The sequence below is a fragment of the Sceloporus occidentalis genome, unplaced genomic scaffold (assembly GCF_023333645.1).
Source record: "Sceloporus occidentalis isolate IW3139 unplaced genomic scaffold, rSceOcc1.0.p SCAF_4, whole genome shotgun sequence".
Classification (NCBI taxonomy): domain Eukaryota; kingdom Metazoa; phylum Chordata; class Lepidosauria; order Squamata; family Phrynosomatidae; genus Sceloporus; species Sceloporus occidentalis.
In genome coordinates, this window is record NW_028316984.1 from 200,639,984 (window position 1) to 200,659,733 (window position 19,750).

General features: G+C 44.7%; 1 protein-coding gene across 2 annotated transcripts in view; it reads left to right on the top strand.

The window, feature by feature from the left end:
- Positions 1–15,605, top strand: part of LOC149315296 (E3 ubiquitin-protein ligase TRIM9) — a 74,759-nt gene extending 59,154 nt beyond the window's left edge. The window contains exons 9-13 of one of the 2 annotated variants that reach the window (XM_089522907.1): positions 5,127–5,162; positions 7,271–7,294; positions 9,935–10,238; positions 11,161–11,323; positions 13,114–15,605. In XM_089522907.1, coding sequence (XP_089379033.1) covers positions 5,127–5,162; positions 7,271–7,294; positions 9,935–10,238; positions 11,161–11,323; positions 13,114–13,176 — 590 coding nt within the window. In that variant the 3' untranslated portion in view covers positions 13,177–15,605. The remainder of the gene's footprint in view (positions 1–5,126; positions 5,163–7,270; positions 7,295–9,934; positions 10,239–11,160; positions 11,324–13,113) is intronic. The other variant, XM_089522908.1, reaches the window with a different exon arrangement.
- Positions 15,606–19,750: the final 4,145 nt, after the last annotated feature.

The following is a 19,750-nucleotide window of genomic DNA, read 5'->3' on the forward strand; positions in this document are numbered from 1 at the left end:
TTTAATTTGGTCCTCTCTTTGCCCCTATCCTCCGCCTCCTGCCCATGACACCTGTGCAAGATGGGACCAAGTGTTCTGTGTTGTCAGTGGCCTGCTTTTTCCACTGTGGAGGGAACTGTGAGGATATAGACATGTGTGTTTCTGTGTAACAAGTTTCTAGATTGTTGAACTGCATGGAAGAAAGCCCAAGGAGATAGCTGCTAGGGACAGGCTGGCTCTCTTATCATGGATGGATCCATAATTAGTTGTCATCATTATAAATTAATGGATTACATATTTCAATACAACAGTTGAGATCCTACACTGAGGAGATATAGCATAACTACAAAATCAGGGGCGTCACTGCAATTGATATGCAGAGAGATCTTGTAGCACATTTGAGACTCACTGAAAGAAAGAAGTTGGCAGCATGAGCCTTCCTAGACTTCAGTCTACTTGCTCAGATGCTTTTGGTGAGATCTCTCTACATACCGATTCTACAGACTAACGCGGCTATATCTTTGAATTCTGTTGCAGTTGATGTCACCCTGTGTGGATGCACAGAAAGGGCCCTGCCCTCCCTTTCTCCCGCTGCTTTGCTCACCTGCCCCCCATCTGGCTGGCTACTGTCTAGTCAACCCACTGCTGGGGCATGGTGCTTAGACCTCCAGACAGACAGGGACATAGCCAAGGGGGGGGGGGGTTCTTGGGGTCCGGACCCCCCCCGCTTCCATTAGAAAAATGAATGGTGTGTGCTGCTGCGCCGCCGCACTCAAGCCCCATTATAATGGTGGCACTTAGTCTGGAACCCCCCCCCCTTTCCTAAAATTTTAGCTACGTCCCTGAGACAGGGTCTGATATGTATTCTGGGCAAACAGAAAAGAAAAGAAAAGAAAGAAAAGGATGCAACATCTTTTCTTGCTCACCCAGTGAGAGTGACAGTGACAGTTGCACTGGATATACCACCCCACCTGTGTCACCCAGTGTGGTCCGCACTCCCTGCACCCTGCTAGTGACACCCATGCACAGAGTTATGAGAGAATTGATGCTTACTAGTCAATGGGTTTCCCATTGTTGGCATTTGGCAGAAGAGTGGTGTCACCCAACCACCACTGAACAATGTGAGTGTAGATCTACATCACACAAGCCATGCAATCCTGGGATCTGTCATTTAGTGGGGAAATAGAGCTCTCCAGCTGAGAATTCTAAGTACCCTTATCCAGACTGCAGATCCCAAGATTCCTTGGAGTGGAGCTACGATAGTTAAGAGTGGCATCAGAGTGCTATAATGGAGAACTGCAGTTGCTCACAGCTCATCATTCAAATATACAGACACACACACACACTTTCCTGTTTGGAAATGAAAAAAGACATCTTAGGTCTTGTCTACATGGATGATTTATTCTGAATCCCCCACAGGCTTGCTGTGTCCTGTTTATATGACATAGGACTAAACTCCAAATTGGATCTAGACTGTCTTCACGATGCCCACACCTCCATTCTCTTAACCTGCATGTAAATAACACCTTTTGCTGCAGGTTTTTAGCTCTTCTTGCAACTGCGACACCAGGCTCTGCCAGCTGCCTGGTGCTGCCACTGTGGGCATAAGTTGCTCTGAACAAGGCACCAAACATCAATAGCATGGCTGGGCACCTCATTGGAGATTATCACACTGGCAAAAAAGACAGGAGCATAGCAGGATGTTCCCGTCAATATCGCACAATACTCGATGATTATCACTCGATGATTATCACACAACGTCGTGTGATATCACGTTACGTTGTGATTATCCTGTGATTATCCCACGAACAAAGAGGAATTCTAGCACCGCTTTTTATTTATGGAATTTTCTGTGAATAAAATGCTGCGCTGGAATTCCTCTTTACTCACAGGATAATCACAGGATAACTGTGATACTGTGTGATAATCATCAAGTGATCACACAATATTGACGGGAACATCCCATTATGCTCCAGTCTTTTTTGCTGGTGTGATCATCTCTATTCTGACCTCAGCAGTGGCACCAGACAACAAATAGGGCTGTGTGGGAAGGCAGCAATCCATTATTTGTTGTGAGAGTTGAAAACCTGCAGCAAAAGAGAGCAAGTAAGGGGTGAATTTGGAGCCAGAATACTCCAGGGCAGTCCAGGATATTCTGGCATGCATAGAGCCACTTTAGTTAAAAGGGTTGTTCCCAGAGCAAGGTGAAATGAAGGGAATGTTCCTTCTAATTTGTTCAGGGAGGCAGGTTTAGGGACAATTAATCTAGCCTACTTGCTTCTAGCCAGAAGACAGATGCAGAGGGTGAGTGGAGGGTGAGTCCTGGAGCCACAACAACTGGGAGGCAAGGAAGAAGCTAACAAATTAAATATAGAGACTCATATCCCGTACAGTCTTTGCAAATTGCAGCCACCAATCAATGAATGCTTGCAAAATGCTCCAAGCTGCTGCTTTGTGAGCTGAGCCAGAGATTGCACCCAGCCCTTTCCTTATGGCCAGAGCAGAAATGGAAGAACTGGCATCTCCATCTCCCGCCTGGAGATGACCCAGAAAAATCAGAGACTGAGATCTGGCCACACCACTCTGCAGCCATTATCAGTCCACCGCATCCCATTTTCCCACCTACACAACAACCAACATTTTGCCTTTTCCTTTTCATGGGGAGATTCTCCAGTCTCCACCCATTGGCACCAGCTGGACACCAACATGGAGACTAGCCTCAGCATCTTCCCCATAATCTGGAATGAGGAATGATGCACTGTTTAAATTGCTGGGCTGCAATGGGTGGCTGGGGGAACACCTTGCCCCGAAATCTAGCCTTAGTGCTCTCTGTTATATCCCTTGCCCCTGCAATGTGCTTTTATGGGTTTTGCATCTGAACTGCTTTTGTGTGACTGGCTTTTGATATTTTTGAACATTTTTGAACCTCGTGTCTGGTGTGCGAAAAGTTTGTGGCTCTGCCTGTTTCCTTGTCACAGGGAGTTTGTATCTTTGGAGGAAGGTGGTCTTTGGAGGGCTACAAGGGTCGGAAAGGATGGGATTGGGGGGCTGAAGGGTAAACTGAGGGCTCGGATTTCAGTCTTTTGCTTCTCTGTGGATTGTTTGTGGAAATGGTGTATATGGCAGACAACCAGCTCAGAGCTTGGGAATGTGACATTTTGTGGACTACCATTTCCCAAATCCTCCAGCCAACCATGCTGGCTGGAGGATTTAAGAAAAGTCAGGATGCGTCTACACTGCAGAAATATCACAGTTTGACATCACTTTAAGGGTCATCGCTCCATCCTATGGAAGCCTGGGATCTCTAGTTTTTAAGGCCTTCTGCCTTCTCTGCCCAGGCATGCTGGTGCCTCACAAAATGACAAATCCCAGGATTCCATGGGGAAAACCAAGGCAGTGAAAGTAGGGTCAAACTGCATTATTTCAAGAGTGTAGGTGCACCCTTGGTCCAAAGAAGGGGAAAACATTTCCTGAGCTCTGGTGAAGATTGCACTTTCCCAAACTGGTACAAATCCAGATTCATTTAAAAAGCCTTTATTCTGTGCCTACATAAACAGGGTTGTGTTCATTCCCCACTGTGAAATTCTGAAAAATGTTTTTCAAGTCCTACACTGATGCCTGCTCAACTGAGCATACCATTGCTTGGTTTTTCACTCATCACTGTTTCTGTCCCTCAACAACAGATGAAGGAGGTGGAAATATTTCTGACCCAGGCTGGCATTCTCAAGCGTCTAGATCTCTTGGGTTGCAATGCTTACCATCCCTCAACCAGCATTGCTATCCATGCTGACTGAGGAGGATGGATGTTGCAGTCCAACATATCTGATGGGCAGCAGAGTGGGGGTGATTTGCTCTTAACTGGAAAATGGAATAATAAGAGGGGGTGTGTGAAAAGCTCAAATTGCAATATCCCAAACTCCACTTTATGCTAAGAAGATCTGGAGAATTCAGCAGCTGGCTGAAATCAAAGCTCTGTCTAGTTTAGCATCCTGTCTTTGATAGAAGACGGTCTTACAGAGTCTGGTGGCACCCTCTGGATCAATGAATTAGTTTTCCCAGTAGTCTCCTAGTCAGAACCAGTTTATCTTCCTAAATAAGATGAGATTGGGTTTTTTCAGGGTGGTATTCTCACAATCATCGCTGGAGCAGCTGATCATGCTGTTTGTGAGAAAATACCAAAATCAGTATCAAGAAAATGCACATAAAATAGGAATAACTATCGTTCTGCGTACTTTCAGACAGAATTCTTTCCAAACCCGACCTGGAGATTCCTCACCTTCTGGTGGTCTCCCATCCAAGTACTCACCAGGATTCTCCCTGCTTAGCTGCTAAAATCAGAAACAATCAGGGCAGTCTGGTGTTGTCCAACCTCCCACTGGACACTGGGAAACTGTGGTCTGCTTTGGCCAGAGCTCACCTGGAATCCATGCACAGTTCTGGTGACCACTGTTTAAAAAAAAAGGATATCAGCAAGCTAGAAAATGGAAAAGGGCCACCAAGATGATCAAATGTTTCAAACAAGCTTTATGAAGAACTAGTAAGAGAGCTGGATATGTTTAACATGGGGAAGAGAAAACTGAGGGGGCGACGTGATAGCCATCTTTAAATATCTGAAGGGATGCCACATGGAAGATGGCTGGAGCAAGCTTGTTTTCTGCTGCTCCAGACACTAGAATGCAAACCAATGGATTCAGATTAAAAGAGTTGGAAGAAATTATTTCCCACAATATCTATCTGACAGTGGATTAGATGGTCTCAGAGGGGGGTGGACTCTCCATCTTTGGACGTCTTTAAAGAGAGTTTTGATGGGCGTCTTTCAGGAATGTGTTAGATGTATCTTCCTGCATGACAGGGAGTTGGAATAAATGGCCTTTTTGGCCCCTTCCAACTCTATAATTTTATGAAACTGAATGCTGGCCTAGATAGGTCTTAGGTCTCATCCGGCAGAGCTACCCCATATTCTTTCCCCCACAGACTCTGGGAATGGCACACAGCTCTGCTTTTCTATTTGGCCTTGCACTTTTTGGTTGAATCTGGTGGGTCTCTCTTGGTGGCTGTGTCCTGAAAGCACATCTGCCTCTATTGCTGACCTATCACCAAATGCCATTTCTTAGTGTCAACGTGTGAAATGTAGTATCTCTTTATAGGTTATGAGACTCAGTCGGGACCTTTCTCCCAATTAGGCAAGTATTTTCCTCCCATTTTGATGGCAGTTTTCTTCTGTTTTGGTCGCTCGTTTTCCCCTGGCTTTTCTTGTTTGTACCTGGCAAAGACTGGCCTAATGCCCAGTGAAAGACATTGTCCGTTCTGGTTTGTCTAAACGTATTTGTCACAACTGCGGGATGGGGAGAGAAGGGAAGTGACAACCTAAGTAACGCCAAGAAATGGCTTTGAAAGAGAAGTTTGATTTCAGCTGGAGTGGCACGGATTTGGTTCGGGGGTAACTGAAAAACGACCCAGGATCCATGAAGATCATGCCATTTATTCTCAGAAGATGCAACATGCTTCTATAGCCACCCAAATCTTACAGAAAGCATTATTATTTCTCCTAATGCATCTTGCCCTTTAGGAGTTTCTGCTAATATTCATGGTGAGCTATTCCCAATGCATTAGACGAGGCTTAAGAAGTATAACCTGTCCAGATCTTTCTATGACATATCATGGGTGGAAGGGGATTATAGCCAAGCCTCCATATCTAAGACCATTCGCTGAATCCAGAGACAAGATGCAGGCTGGAGCCTCTGAGTGCAGAATCAGAACCTGGGAAAGTTACTCTTTTGGACTACAGCTCTCAGGATCCACCAGTCAGCATAGAGGATTCTGGGAATTACAGGTCGAAAAAGTAATTTTTCCAAGCTCTGCCTTGAAGAGTAACTGCCAGTCGGAGGAGAAATAGTCCAACCACTGTTCTGGCTCAGTAGAAGGGAGTTTCATTTATTTTCAGAAGGTATTGATTTATGGTTAAGAATGTCTCCAGATATAGACAGATAATAAACACATTGGACAACCTTACAGGTGGTATATTTAGGGCAAAACCCAGCAAATGTAGCCAAGTTCAGTATGGGATAGTGGATAGCATATTAGACTGTTGACCTATTAGATAATACTGCATCTCTCACATAGAATAAACATTTGGCAAGGCAAAAGCTGAACAGCAACCAGTCCCATGCCCACACTTGTGTGTGTGTGTGTACATGCATGCGCATGCACACACACATGGTCTAGCAGAGAAAACAAGAGAAGCTCAGTCTTTATAAATGTGTATTTGTTGATAATAAAATATATGGTGTAATAGAAGAGTAGGAAAAAAGGTTATAGGTTAGAGTGTTACAGGAAGAGAATGAATGTGATAAAAACAAACAGACAAGAAGTTAGTAAGCATGCAGGCCAGAAATCACTGAGGACAGTCATGCAAAAAGCGCTAAGAAAGACTTCTACATTGTAGGAAGAAGAAGAAGAAGAAGAAGAAGAAGAAGAAGAAGAAGAAGAAGAAGAAGAAGAAGAGATATAGCTCCATCCTATGGAATCCTGGGATTTGTAGTTTTATAAGGTCTTTAGCTTTCTCTGTCAAAGAGTGTTGGTGCCTCATAAAGCTACAAATCCCAGGATTCTGTAGGATGGAGCCATGGCAGTTAAAGTGATGTCAAACTGCATTATTTACCCAGTGCAGATGCACCCTAGGACTTGTTCCAGCATGTTCCATACAGCCGATGGCTGGTCTTGGATCAGCCACTCTCTCTCATGCTGGCTAAAGGCAGGAGATGGCTGTGGAAGGGTCACTTTTCCCATCTTTTCTCAGAAGGTATTGTTGGATTATCCCCTTAATCTAGGAAGAGGGTCCCATAATCCTATCTTGGATTCATCTGGCACAACAAACAAAATCAATCCAGGCCATTTTATCCTCTCCCCCCTTTTTTATTGCTGGGGTGATGGAACCAGGGGCATGTCTGTTTGGTTTCTGACCTTTGTGGAGAGGAATCCAGGGCCAATCTGCTTTGTCTGCAACCCTGTCCTCCCTGTATGCATAGCTTTGCCTGGTGGTCTCTAGTATTGTCCTTTCTACAACACAGGATTTATGTTAACACCAAACTGAAGTACCAGCTTTGGTAGCAGTGGGCTTGGCAAGGCAGGGTGGTGCGGGTGTTTGTGTGTAAAAAGGACAGCATTCAACAGACAGACTGATCCAATGGTGAAAACCGTCAAATCCACAAAGCCCAGAATCTCTGCCTACCAATGCTGATTTTGCTTCTCATTTGTTCTCCTTCACGCATTGCACTTGGAATGACTACAGTTGATATTAAAAAACTGGTTGCAGGTAGGAACCTCTGGGGTGCATGGCGGAAAGTGTGTGTGTGTGTTGGGAATTGTCGGTAAATCACCCTGGCTGCCTCCAAAGGTTTTGTCTCTTCCATCACTATCTATGTGTCCTGGATCCAAAGATTGTGTTTCCTTTGTGTGTTGACAATGAGGTGATGTCTCGTCTTCCTGGAAATCCCTGGATCTGAATCGAATCAAGATTGTACACTTGTAGTTCATAGACCATGGTGTGCAGGGGGAAATACTTTGCTGTATTACAGCTCCCAACCTGGCTGCTGGGTAAAAACGAACTTTTCTAAGCTCTAGTAGTTTGCACATGCCTGGATTGCTACTCAAAAGCCGCACAGTGTTTACATGGGCTTAGTCATGTTCAGCATCCCATGTGCCCCTCCAGTTTACTTGGGGTTTGGATAATATCTGGCACACCCTACTGAGAACATACATTTTATGCAAAAGAAAGAAGTGGGTAAGGAAGGGTTAAGCTTCTCTGCCTGCTACTTTTGTTTGGCAATGGCTGCATCTACACTGAAGAATTAATGCAGTTTGACTCCGCTTTAACTGCCATGGCTCCATGCTACACAATTTGTAGTTTTATGAGGTATTTAGCCTTTCTTTGTCAGAGAAAGTTCCACAACTACAATTCCCAGGATTCTGTATGATGGAGCCATGAAAATTAAAGCAGTCTCAGACTGAAACAATTCTGCAGTGCGGCTTTGATTGATAAATATGTAGTATAGTCTACCCTCAACATCCACGGGGGTTAGGGATGCAGGAGACCCATGAAAGTGGAAACAACATTAATATTGTGAGCCCCCTTCCAAAAAAAAAAAAAATGCATGCTACAGACTCCTTTCCAAGAGCCCCGACCCATACGTCTGGGTCCCTGTCTGCATCCTGGAAGGGCAGCGATGAAAGAACTACACAAGATCCTAAAATGCAAAGATATACAAAAGTTAGAATCATACAAGTCCTTGTATTCCCCATCATCATATACGGATGTGATTGCTAGACAGTGAAGAAAATGGATAAAAAGAACATCAACTAATCTGAGATATGGTGCTGGAGGAGAATGCTGAGAATACCCTGGACAGCCAAAAAAGACAAACAATTGGGCCCTAGAGCAGATTAAGCCTGAACTCTTCCTGGAAGCCAAGATGATTAAATTGAGGCTGTCATACTTTGACCACATCATGAGAAGGCAGGGCTATTAGAAAAAACATGAATGCTAAGAAGGGTTGAGGGTAGAAAGAGAGGAAGACCACATAACAGATGGCTAGACTCAGGGAAGTTTCAGGCATGAATCTACAAGATTTAGCTGAGCAGTGGAGGACTTGGAGATGTCTTATCCACAGAGTTGCCATGAGTCAAGGTTGACCCAAAGGCAGTTAACAACAACAACAAGCCCATCAACAGAATTCGTGTTCAGCTGTACATCTGCAGCGGGGAAGAAGGAGCCCCTGTTGTCTTCCAAGGTCTCTGGTAAATACCCTGGAGATCTTGAGGCGATGACCACTGTTGTTTCCTCCTAGCTACAGCCAGACACTGCCAAGTGCCCTGTACCTCCCCTGGCCACTAGCTGGCAAAGGGAGCACATGCCCACTTATTGAAGAAGTCTTTCATGAGAGGAAGCATTGCATGAGGTGAATTTCCCCCTGTAGAGAATCTTTTAAAATACTTGTGCTTGCACAACTCCAGGTTACTTACATGCATGTCATCAACAGGATTCTCGTCATTGGTTATCCTTCTTGGTGCCATCTCAAATGGAAAACACCTGGTTTTCTTTTTCCCAATCAAGCTATGATGCCACTCACAAATGCTTGGCATAGTCTTGATATTTGGCGATGCAGGGATTCCCAATCTTACACTCAGATAACAGCCCTTTTTGTGTTACTGTCTGTGGGTGTTGATGAACAAGGGTGGGAATTCCCACCCTTGGGTAGGAATTGAGTGTTGTTTGTGTGTCTTCAAGTCTCCTGATGACATATGGTGACCCTATGGGTTTCATAGGGGTTTCTTAGACAATGAATATTCAGAGGTGGTTTTGCCAGTCTCTTCCTCTGGAAAATAGGCTACAGCCCCTGGTATTTGTTGGATTCCTGGATTTGTAAACCTTCATCTAAGTTGGATATGTGTACAGTAGTGTGTGTGTGTGTGTGTGTGTGTGTGTGTGTGTGTGTATATATATATACCTGTATGTATCCCAACCCACTCCTGAAAGCATTGGGTGATAGTTGGAAACCTAGATTAGGACAATTTCCTTTTGCCCAGGTGAGGTGATTTTCCCATAGTGGGATGTGCAATATGGAGTCAGGCTCTGAGTAGCTTCCATTCCATTTCCATTATTCCATTGGCCAAAAGTCTCCTGATTTTTGCAGGGACCTTTCTAAATGGAAGTTTCTTCCTATCGCTTCTGGTCAGCCAGTTCAATCTGCTTTCCCTGCCTCCCTTGAACTTGCCCAGAAAGCACTCAAAATGTCATAGGAGCATGGCCTGTGGCTGAACTGAAAACCCAAATGCCTTCCCTGCATGGCAGCATGAGATGCTTCTTTTGTTCCATCTGTGTGCCACAGATTCCTGGAGTCAATTGTTTTTCCTTTCACTGAGACTCACCTGCCCTTTGTGTGCATGTTTGTTGCAGTGGCCTGGTTCTCCTTCGACCCCAGCACAGCCCATTCCGACATCATCTTCTCCAATGACAACCTGACCATCACCTGCAACAGCTACGATGACCGGGTTGTGTTGGGCAAAACCGGCTTCTCCAAAGGGCTCCACTACTGGGAACTTTCCATCGATCGCTACGACAACCACCCGGACCCAGCCTTTGGCGTGGCCCGTTTGGATGTCCTCAAGGACGTCATGTTGGGGAAAGACGACAAGGCCTGGGCCATGTATGTGGACAATAACCGGAGCTGGTTTATGCACAACAACTCACACACCAACAGGTATGAGTTTTATAAATGTAAGGTTGGCTGAAATCTTACACATCCAGTATAGACCACCAGAATCAATTGTTGAGTCATGAATCAAGGTGAAAGTAAATCCCACCAGTGCTATGCTTGAGCATCCACAGATTTTGTTATCCACAGGGGTCCTGGAACCAAACCCCAGCAGCCCACTGTAGTGCAAATTCAGACACTGTCTCTCAGTCTAATATCCCAGGGCTGTTGGGAAAATAAAATAGGACCAAGAGAATAAACCATGTATTCACCTTGTGCTCTGCAGAAACATGCTGTGGGCCCTCAGTATACACTGGGATTTGATTCCAGGTAGGGTTGCCATAATTCCCTACCTCAAAACCGGGACATTGTGCAGCAAAATGTAGGCCGACTGCGGAGCTGCCTTCCAGGCCTCGGTGAGGGCGGTGGAGCTCGCAGCCGGAGCCCTGACCACGGAGCTGCCTCAGAGGCCTTGCCGAGGCCAGAGGAGCGGCCCCCAGCAGGCCACAGCAACAGCTGCACTGGTGGCGGTGGCAGCGGCGGCCGCAAGAGTGGCCGTAAGGGCCGCCAAAGACGCCGCCACAGCGGCGCCCTAACAAAGCCTGGGGGTGGGGGCAAACCCGGGACGAAGGCCCAACCAGGACGGGACTGTGCAGACCGGTCCAAACCCGGGAAAGTCCCGCCCCCCGGCGGGATATGGCAACCCTAATTCCAGGGCCCCTTGTGGATACTAAAATCCATGGATACTCAAGTCCCATTAAAGACAATGGCACAGTAAAAGTGTGTTCCTTATGTAAAATGGCAAAATTGAGTTTTGCTTTTTGGAAAAATTTTACCTGAATATCTTTGGATCCAGAATCCATGGATATGGAGGGCCAACTGTAAATGCAATCATGACAAGCCCCCAATGTGCTTTACTTCTCAACAGGACCGAAGGCGGCATCACCAAAGGGGCAACAGTTGGCATCCTGCTTGATCTGAACAGGAGGACTGTGACCTTCTCCATCAATGAAGATCAGCAGGGGCCAGTGGCCTTTGAGAACCTGGAAGGCATCTTCTTTCCTGCTGTCAGCCTGAACAGAAATGTACAAGTAAGGAGTAGGAAGGGGGCTGGTGATTCTGGGCATGAGAATGAGAAGCTACCATGAGGTAGACCTTGGAATGGGCTCTGAAACTATAGGCCTGCAGGGCAGAATGGAGGAAGAGCACTGGAGCTTTGAGGATATGTAGAGAGACGGCAGGAGTCTAAGGCAAGGAGAGGCAACACACCCACTTTGCCTTCTGAGATTTCACCAAGGGCCTTTTCATACTATTCATTTAGAGTGCTATGATTCCACTTTAACTGCCTTGGCTCTATTTCAGGGGTAGGCAACCTTTTTGAGCTGGGCGCCGGGTTGCTGTCCCTCAGACAACTGGGAGGCCGAAGCCAAAAAATAAATAATTAAATAATATTTTCTTTAAAATTAACTATATAAATAAACCAGGACAAATGTAGGACAAAATTTTCAAATAGAAGACACTTTTTTAAAAAAAATGGAGGACACGCGAAAAAATTTGCTGATTTTTAAAAAAATGTTAATATAAATGTATGTTTCTGAGGCTTCTATAGACAATTGCCCCCCAAAGGCCCCGGCGGCAATCGGCAGCAGGACCGGGCTGGGGCTGGCCCCAAGGCTTTGCCGGGCCACATCTGGCCTACAAGCCGCAGGTTGCCTACCCCTGCTCTATTTTGTGGTATCCTGGGATTTGCAGTTCAGGGAGGGACATTGAGAATTCTCAGCCAGAGGGCTCTTGTTTGCCTCTACAAACTGCAAGCCCCAGGATTCTCTAGGATGTGCCAATGGCAATTAAAGTGCAAATCATAGCAATGGATTCAAACTAGAGGAAAAGAAATTCCACCTAAACCTTTGGAAAGATTTCCTGATGGTAAGAGCTGTTCAACAGTGTAAGATGCTGCTTTGGAGGCTGGCAAAGCCTCCTTCTTTGGAGGTTTTCCACGGGAGACTGGATGGCCATTTGTCGGGAGCGATTTATTATAATTTATTATAATATTTATTTATTTATCTATTTATTTAAATATTTATTAACATTTATTATACAGGCTGAGTCTCCCTTTTCCAGAATTCCAAAATCCATAATATTCCATAATCCAAAATTGTCCATATTTTGGGGGGGGGGGGGGGGGGCTGAGAAAGTGACACTTCTGCTTTTTGGTGGTTCAGTGAACACAAACTTTGTTTTAAAAAAATATTGTGTATAAAATTACCTTCAGGCTACGTTTATAAGCTGAATATGAAACATAAATGAATTCCATGTTTAGACATAGTGTCCCATATCCAAGATATCTCATTATGTATATGCAAATATTCCAAAATCCAAATAATAATAATAATAAAATCAAAACCCAAAACACTTAGAATCATAGAATCGTAGAGTTGGAAGAGACCGCAAGGGCCATCCAGTCCAACCCCCTGCCATGCAGGAAATCACAATCAAAGTATCCCCGACAGATGGCCATCCAGCCTCTGTTTGAAGACCTCCAAGGAAGGAGACTTCTGGCCCTAAGCATTTTAGATAAGGTAAACTCAAGCTGTATAGCCAACTTTTGTTTGTGGGTTATCCAGTACTTATAGTATAAGTCTGGCTATGTATTATTTTGTCTAGGGCGGACGATGTGCATAGCAGTAGCAAGTACATTTCTATACCACTTATCAGTGAATTAGGCACTTCCTAAGCAGTTTACAATGTGTAAAATAACTGCCCCCAACAAGCTGGGTCCTCATACCTCTGTATGTGGTGGTGGAGCAAACAGTTCAATTGAAATGAGATTTTTTAAATGCCAGCAAGGCTAAACGCTCTCCTAAATGGTCTTTGGTCGCAGGTGACGCTCCACACCGGCCTCCCAGTCCCAGACTTCTACAATGCCCGGGGCTCCTTGCAGTAAGGCGCTCTTGCGTACCCGGTGGCTTTTTCTCAGGACACACCGAGAGAGCTGCATTCTGTTTTCTTCAGGAACTGACCTCAACGGAGCAAGGAGGACAATATCTGGTTGTGTAGTAACTCCGGGCCAGCAAAATAAAAAACCAAATTTTTGAAGAAGAAATAGAGGAGGGGTGGAATCTAGGCAAAGAAGTGCAAATCAGACTTTGTACCCCACAACGGTAGCGCAACACCCTCTTGGCCTCTCCCACCCCATGTGCTATGTGCGTGTGTGCGTGCCTGTGTGTTTGCTCTGTGCATTTCCCTTCTTTTGGCTGAGAACAAAGTCCCCAGGGAGCCCAAAATAAAACTCTCTGTCAGCTTTTCGGGTATGGTCCTACTCCTCTTTTGGATTCCCTTCCAAAATGTGAACTGGATGTCAATGACGCCATGGCTGTTGTTGAAGCCTAAGGACCCACCATCCTCAAAATCACTGTGTGGACCGAGTTCAAAAGCTGCCGGGCAGGCAAGGATTGTTTTATGCTTTAAAAAGAAAAGCATTTTCTGAGTCCAGTTGACTTTTTCTCCTCCATTTCTCTCCTTGTGGCCTTTCTTGCTGAATTCCATAGCATCAGAGACATTGGCCTTGGATTACCACTTAGTCTACATACAAAGCCATGCAGAATGAACTAAACCTTGGGGAAATGGGTTTATGCCTTTTAATTTAAATTTTTCTAATCAAAGCAGAAATGTGGGTCCAGGATTTGGGGGCACAAATGAGACACAGATTCTCATTTTCTCACCTTGGAACCAGGAGGTCTGACTACAACAGAATTTTGCTTTCCATTTTAATTTTTTAAAAGGGGGGGGGTATTTTTTTGGTGACAGGAGATGCTCAAGGTGCTTCACCACAAACCATGGACATAACCTCATCTGCTTCGGAAAAGAACGGCATGAACAACAGAACTTTGGTTTGTGGTTTCTTGGAAGACTAGTGTTCGAGGGCTACATCTCTGGGCTGGAAGCGATGGCAAAGCCATGTTTGTCTGTGATGTTCCTATCTAAAATGGAGGGCAGGGTCTCTATTTCTGTTTTTACAAAACAAAAGTAGGCTGTGGTGGAGAGTCCTGAAGGTTTCCAGCTTTTTCTCCTTTTTGGAATGGTTTCAAGTGATGGAAGAGAGGAATATAAAGTGAGAAAGGGCAGAGTATGGAAACATCACTTTCAGCAGAAACAAAGCAGTTTGATACCACTTTAACTAATGTGGCCCCTGGGATTTGTAGTTGGTGAAGTATTCAGCCTGGTCTGTCAGAGAACACTGGTGCCTTACCAAACTACAAATCCCAGGGTTCTGTAGCGTAGAGTCAGGGCAGTTAAAGTGGTGTCAAGCCACTTTCTTTCTGCAGCTTGGATACACTTAGTTGGATTACAGCTCCCAGATTCCCCAGCCAGTACGGCCAGGGGATTTGGGGAGTGTAGTCCAACAAAGTTAAAATTTCCAAGCTCTGAGGAAGGAGGACGTTGGGAATAGACGGTTGAGAGTGACCACATTTTTTCTTCATAAACCTGAGTTGGAAGGGGAATGTAACCTTTGTGGAGGATTACACAATCAGCTCTCACCTAAAATGGCAATCCCCACATTTCAAATGTTTCTCCTTTCTTCACACCACTAAGCACATTGGCCATTCATGTGGCTGGAATGATGGGATTTGTAGTCCAACACCTCTGGAGGGTGCTGGGTTGAGCAAGTCTGTACAAGCAGCTGATGCCTGGTGCAGTTGTTGCAACTGAGGTGTGAGGCTTCTTCATGAGGAGGCCTACTGAGCTTTGAGCAGGCCATCTTTTGGGCTGCTGTAATTGAAAAAGGGCCAAACGCTATGAATCCTGGCCCATAGGAGATAGAGTTGACTTTCTGACCAAAGGCACCCACTGAAGGGTGGTGAGTCTTCAGGGGGACTCTAGAAGGATTGCTGTCCAGACCCATATGCAGAGGTGGAAAGTAGGTTCTTATGTGACATTCCCAAATAGAGTAGATCCATTGGATCAATGGGATTTACCTACATGTTGAACCATTGTTCAACATGCATGTGAGGAAGAAGATTAGAGACTTGTGCTACTAGCTTTTTCTTTCAATGAGGTGATACAAGATCCCTTTGAATATTGTTCGATAGTTGATTGCAGGGATTGGCAACATGCAACTTATGCCTCTTGCAAACAGTGAAGCCCCTCAAATGGGCTGCCTTGGGGGTAGTTTTTCACTGTGGCTATGTTCCTTCTCCAGGGCCTCCCACTCCTGCTTTTTTGGGCGTACAGTAGTTGGGACTAATCATTAGGATTTTAGCCCAAGTCAGAGACATTGTTCTCCAGCCATCTTATTTTATCTTCAAAAGACAGAGGCTGAGATCCTAAACAAAGGCCTGTTACAGACTGCCAAAATAAAGCTGCTTCATGTCTCTTTGGAGGTATGCTATTTAAATGATGCATGGGTCCTAAGAGTCCGGAGGTCGCACCAAAGCCACACTCCATTCCTAAGCACCGGAGTGCAGCTTTTGGTGCAGCTTCTGGACTCTTAGGATGCATGCATCATTTAAATAGCATACCTCCAAAGAGACCCGAAGCAGCTTTATTTTGGCAGTCTGTAACAGGCCAAAGGTTGTACAATCTTCACACTTGGAGGTAGACAGGGCTGCAGAATCCTTGTGTTGAATGGCAGTGTTGTGCAACTGAACACATGCCATGAACATGCCACCCAATGTACAGCCAAATGTGCACGGACGCCTTTGTGTGTCCACCTGGCCACCTCCACTTCTGCAACTGCGAACTGAATGTGGACATCCTGAATCAAACTCTAGTGTCCAACAGCTTCCATAGGGGAACTCATGCACACACCAGACACAAACAGGATTCTAGCCCATGAGTGTGTCCACAGTACACAGTTATAGCTGTTTGATGCCACTTTAGTGGTTGTGATTGGAGGCGGGGAGGAAAGGATTGCCACTCCAGGAAACCTCTGGGAGAAGAAATTCTCCTTCAAAGAGGCTGCTGGGCATACAGACTTTTGAAGGTAGGGCAGAGCTGTGGGAGCATGACAACTGTTGTACATCTTGGGGGGGGGGGGAACCTGTATAAGGCGGTCTGGTGACCTTTTTATACAAACCAGTAAAAAGTCAAACCAATTGTATAACTGGGGAGTTACCAAACATAAGAATTCCCCCATTTAGCTTTGGGGATTTTATTGCATTTTGCATTTGTTTTTGGAGACTATGGCCCCAGGACTCCTAGACCTTGCTCACCCCCATCCTAAATAGACAACTATTGGTAGAGGTTAGGATATTTCTTGTGGTATTTGGTGAGGTTCTGTAAGTGAGTTTCGTGTGGCATGACTTAGTTTTCTTTCTCTGCATTCTGGTGCTTCCCACATCCTTCTCCTTATGCACTATGAGGGAGGGAGGATGTCTGTCAGTTGTCAGATATCCTCCTTTTTAAACAACCACACTGGTAATGTTGCCTTTTGAAAAAGACCGCAAGTAGACTGGTTTAGATTGAGATCCTCCATTGAAGAGACATTACATTAGCGACATACTCATATATATGTCAAACTACACATTTGGCTCAAAATATATGCAGTTGAGCGATGGACATCATTTGGTTGACCGAAATGGAAGTGAAGTTGTGCATACAGCAACACTGTACAATGTGAATGTGTGGCTGTATAGTGTTGTTAATGTGTTGCACAATGTTACTCTTCTGCGTTGGTACTGCTAACATCGGAGAAAGGCAAAATTAAACCGCCTCTGAGCAATTCTCACCAAGAAACCCCCGTGATAGCTTTGCCTTAGGGTTGCTATAAGTCGGACATGAGCTGAAGGCACACACAACAAGTGCTGATATTGTGCGTCCCAGAATGTGGATATTTACACTACACCGAGGGGATGTTGAGTTGTAGTATAACTTTACATTCATGGTTTTATGTAATGTGCAGCACTGCACCATTAGATGTGTCAAGAAATGTGAAATGCATGAATGCAACGCACAATGCACACCTGCAGGTGAAATGTGCAGTGGCAGCTCACATGTAGCTCCACCTCTGAAACCTTTAACTAAATATGGATTGAGTCTCCCTTATCCAAAATTCTGAAATCCCAAATACTCCAAAATCCAAAGTTGTCCACATGAGTGGGCGGAGATACCTTTGCTTTCTGATGGTTCAGTGTACACACGCTTTGTTTCATGCACCAAATTATTAAAAAATATTATATATAAAATTATCTTCAGGTTATGTGTACAAGGTATATACAAAATATAAACAAATTTCATTGTCAGACTTGGGCCCCATCTCCAAGATAACTCATTATGTAAATGCCAATATTCAAAAATCTAGGGGGGGAAATATATCCAAAATGCAAAACATTTCTGGTCCTACGCATTTTGGATAAGGGAAATTCAACCTGTACAGATGTTATACTGTGGGCAAAAAATGCAACCACTGTTGCACAAGGGAACTTGTGGGTGCCAGCCTTAGTAATCCTGTCTCTTTAAAGATAGAGATGTAGGAAGGACTGTTAGTAGGACACATATGGTTCCATCTCCTACTCTTCCATGCATCCATATTCTCAGGAAATTCAACATGCCTTGGCAGAAATGAATGTTTTATCATCAAAATGCAATACATTAAAGTGATAATGTCGGTTCCTTATTCCTCATTTAATATTGCTGCTGTGTTATGCACCTTCTAGCCATTTCTGACTCATGGTGACCCTCAGGCAAACTATCACAGGGTTTTCTTGACAGAATTTGTCCAGAGGGGGGTTGCCCTTGCCTTCTTCTGAGTCTGAGAGAGTGTGACTTGCCCAAGGCCATCCAGTAGGTTTCCGTGACCCAGCCAGGATTCAAACCTTGGTCTCCCAGTGTCCTAACTCAAACCACTATGCTCAAACCACTACAGTATCTTATACACCGATAATATTGGATTTCTGCTGGACTGAAAGGAAGATCTATCATCTATTATCCTCCATCACCAACTTCACCCACAGACTAAAATCCTTCTCTAATGAGAATGTGAGATGGGTTCACCATAGAGGTGCAGTGCAGCAGCGATTGCACAGCCTGAGTGGATAATACTACTCCTAATACTACTACTACTTATAAAAATACATTATTTGTATTATTATTTATTTCTTTATTATCTGTCCAATATATTTCAAATATACCAATTTAAATTTTACAATTTAAAAATCATCTGGATAGGCCTACCGGAAGAGACTGCTCTTTAAAGAAGTTTTGAATTTGGACATCATATTTAGCTGTCAAATCTCGTCTGGCAGGTCATTCCACAGTCTAGGGGCAGGCAATGAAAATGTCCTCTGGGTGCCAGGTGCCTGTCTAGTTTCGACCCATTGAAGTAATGTCCCCAAGAGCACCTGCGTGTATGGGGTAGATTATATGGGAGGAAGAGATCCCATAGGTAACCTGGATCTAAATCATGTAAGGCTTTATTTTAACCATTAAAGTAAGCATGCAGACACAGGCTTAGCAGCAGAGAGTTGTACTTTTGCATGCCTCTGTCATCCAGTTACACTGGCATGGCAGGATCCCTGAGGCTTGTTCAGGAAACTCTCAAAGAGATTGGCCTGGACTAGGATTATGTCCAGAAGATGGAAATATCAGAAGGTAATAGGGACATAGGAAGTCACAGGACCTGGGTCATCTCCAAAGCAGCAGAGATGTTCTTCTGAGAAGATGTACAAGCAGAAATGATACAGTCTTAGATCCTGCCAAACCCCAATCCTTTGCTTGAACACAGAGAGGAATCAAAAAGAGAGACACAGCCCTTTGTCTTGGACCCAACTTCATTTGTGACATAGTGCTTGGAGAAGTTACTTTTTTGGATTGCAACTCTCAGATTCTCCTAACCAGCATGAAAATTGCAGTCCAATAAATAAATAAATAAATAAATAAATAAATAAATAAATCCTAAGGCATTACTACAAGAGCCAGGGTGGTGTAATGGTTTGAGTGCTGAACTCAAGGAAACCAGAGTTTGAATCTCCACTCAGCCATGAAACCCCATTGGGTGAGTCACACTCTCTCAGCCTCAGAGGGAGTCCAGAGTTTTGCAGTCCGATTGCTCTGCATATATTGACCTTCAGCTGTATCTTTGAGTGGCTGGTCTCAGGATCAGAGTCCAACAATTCCCTTATGAATGAGGGGTGTTTTCTCCTTCCGACTGCTTTTCGTACCCATCCTTTGGACCTCCCTCAACTTCTTTCCCAATGCTTGTTGCCACAATGGGAGGACATTTTCCATTTTAGCAAAAGCAGCCAAAAGCCTGTGTCCCCAACCAATTCCATTCCTGACTTGAGACTGAGTGGCAATTCTGCTGAACCTCATGTACATAGTCCTTGCCCTCCGAATGTCCCATTGTGGTTGCCGCCATAATATTCTCTCCAAACCACAGACAGCATGCCAGTCTTGCATTTTCTTTTGCTTCCTAGAGAAAGACACTTGTGTTGGGAGTTGAGCTAGTGTTTCCTTTCTTTGCTGCCGTGTTTCATAATTAAATTATTATTCATTATGATTTTCCTTTAGTTGGTTGAACT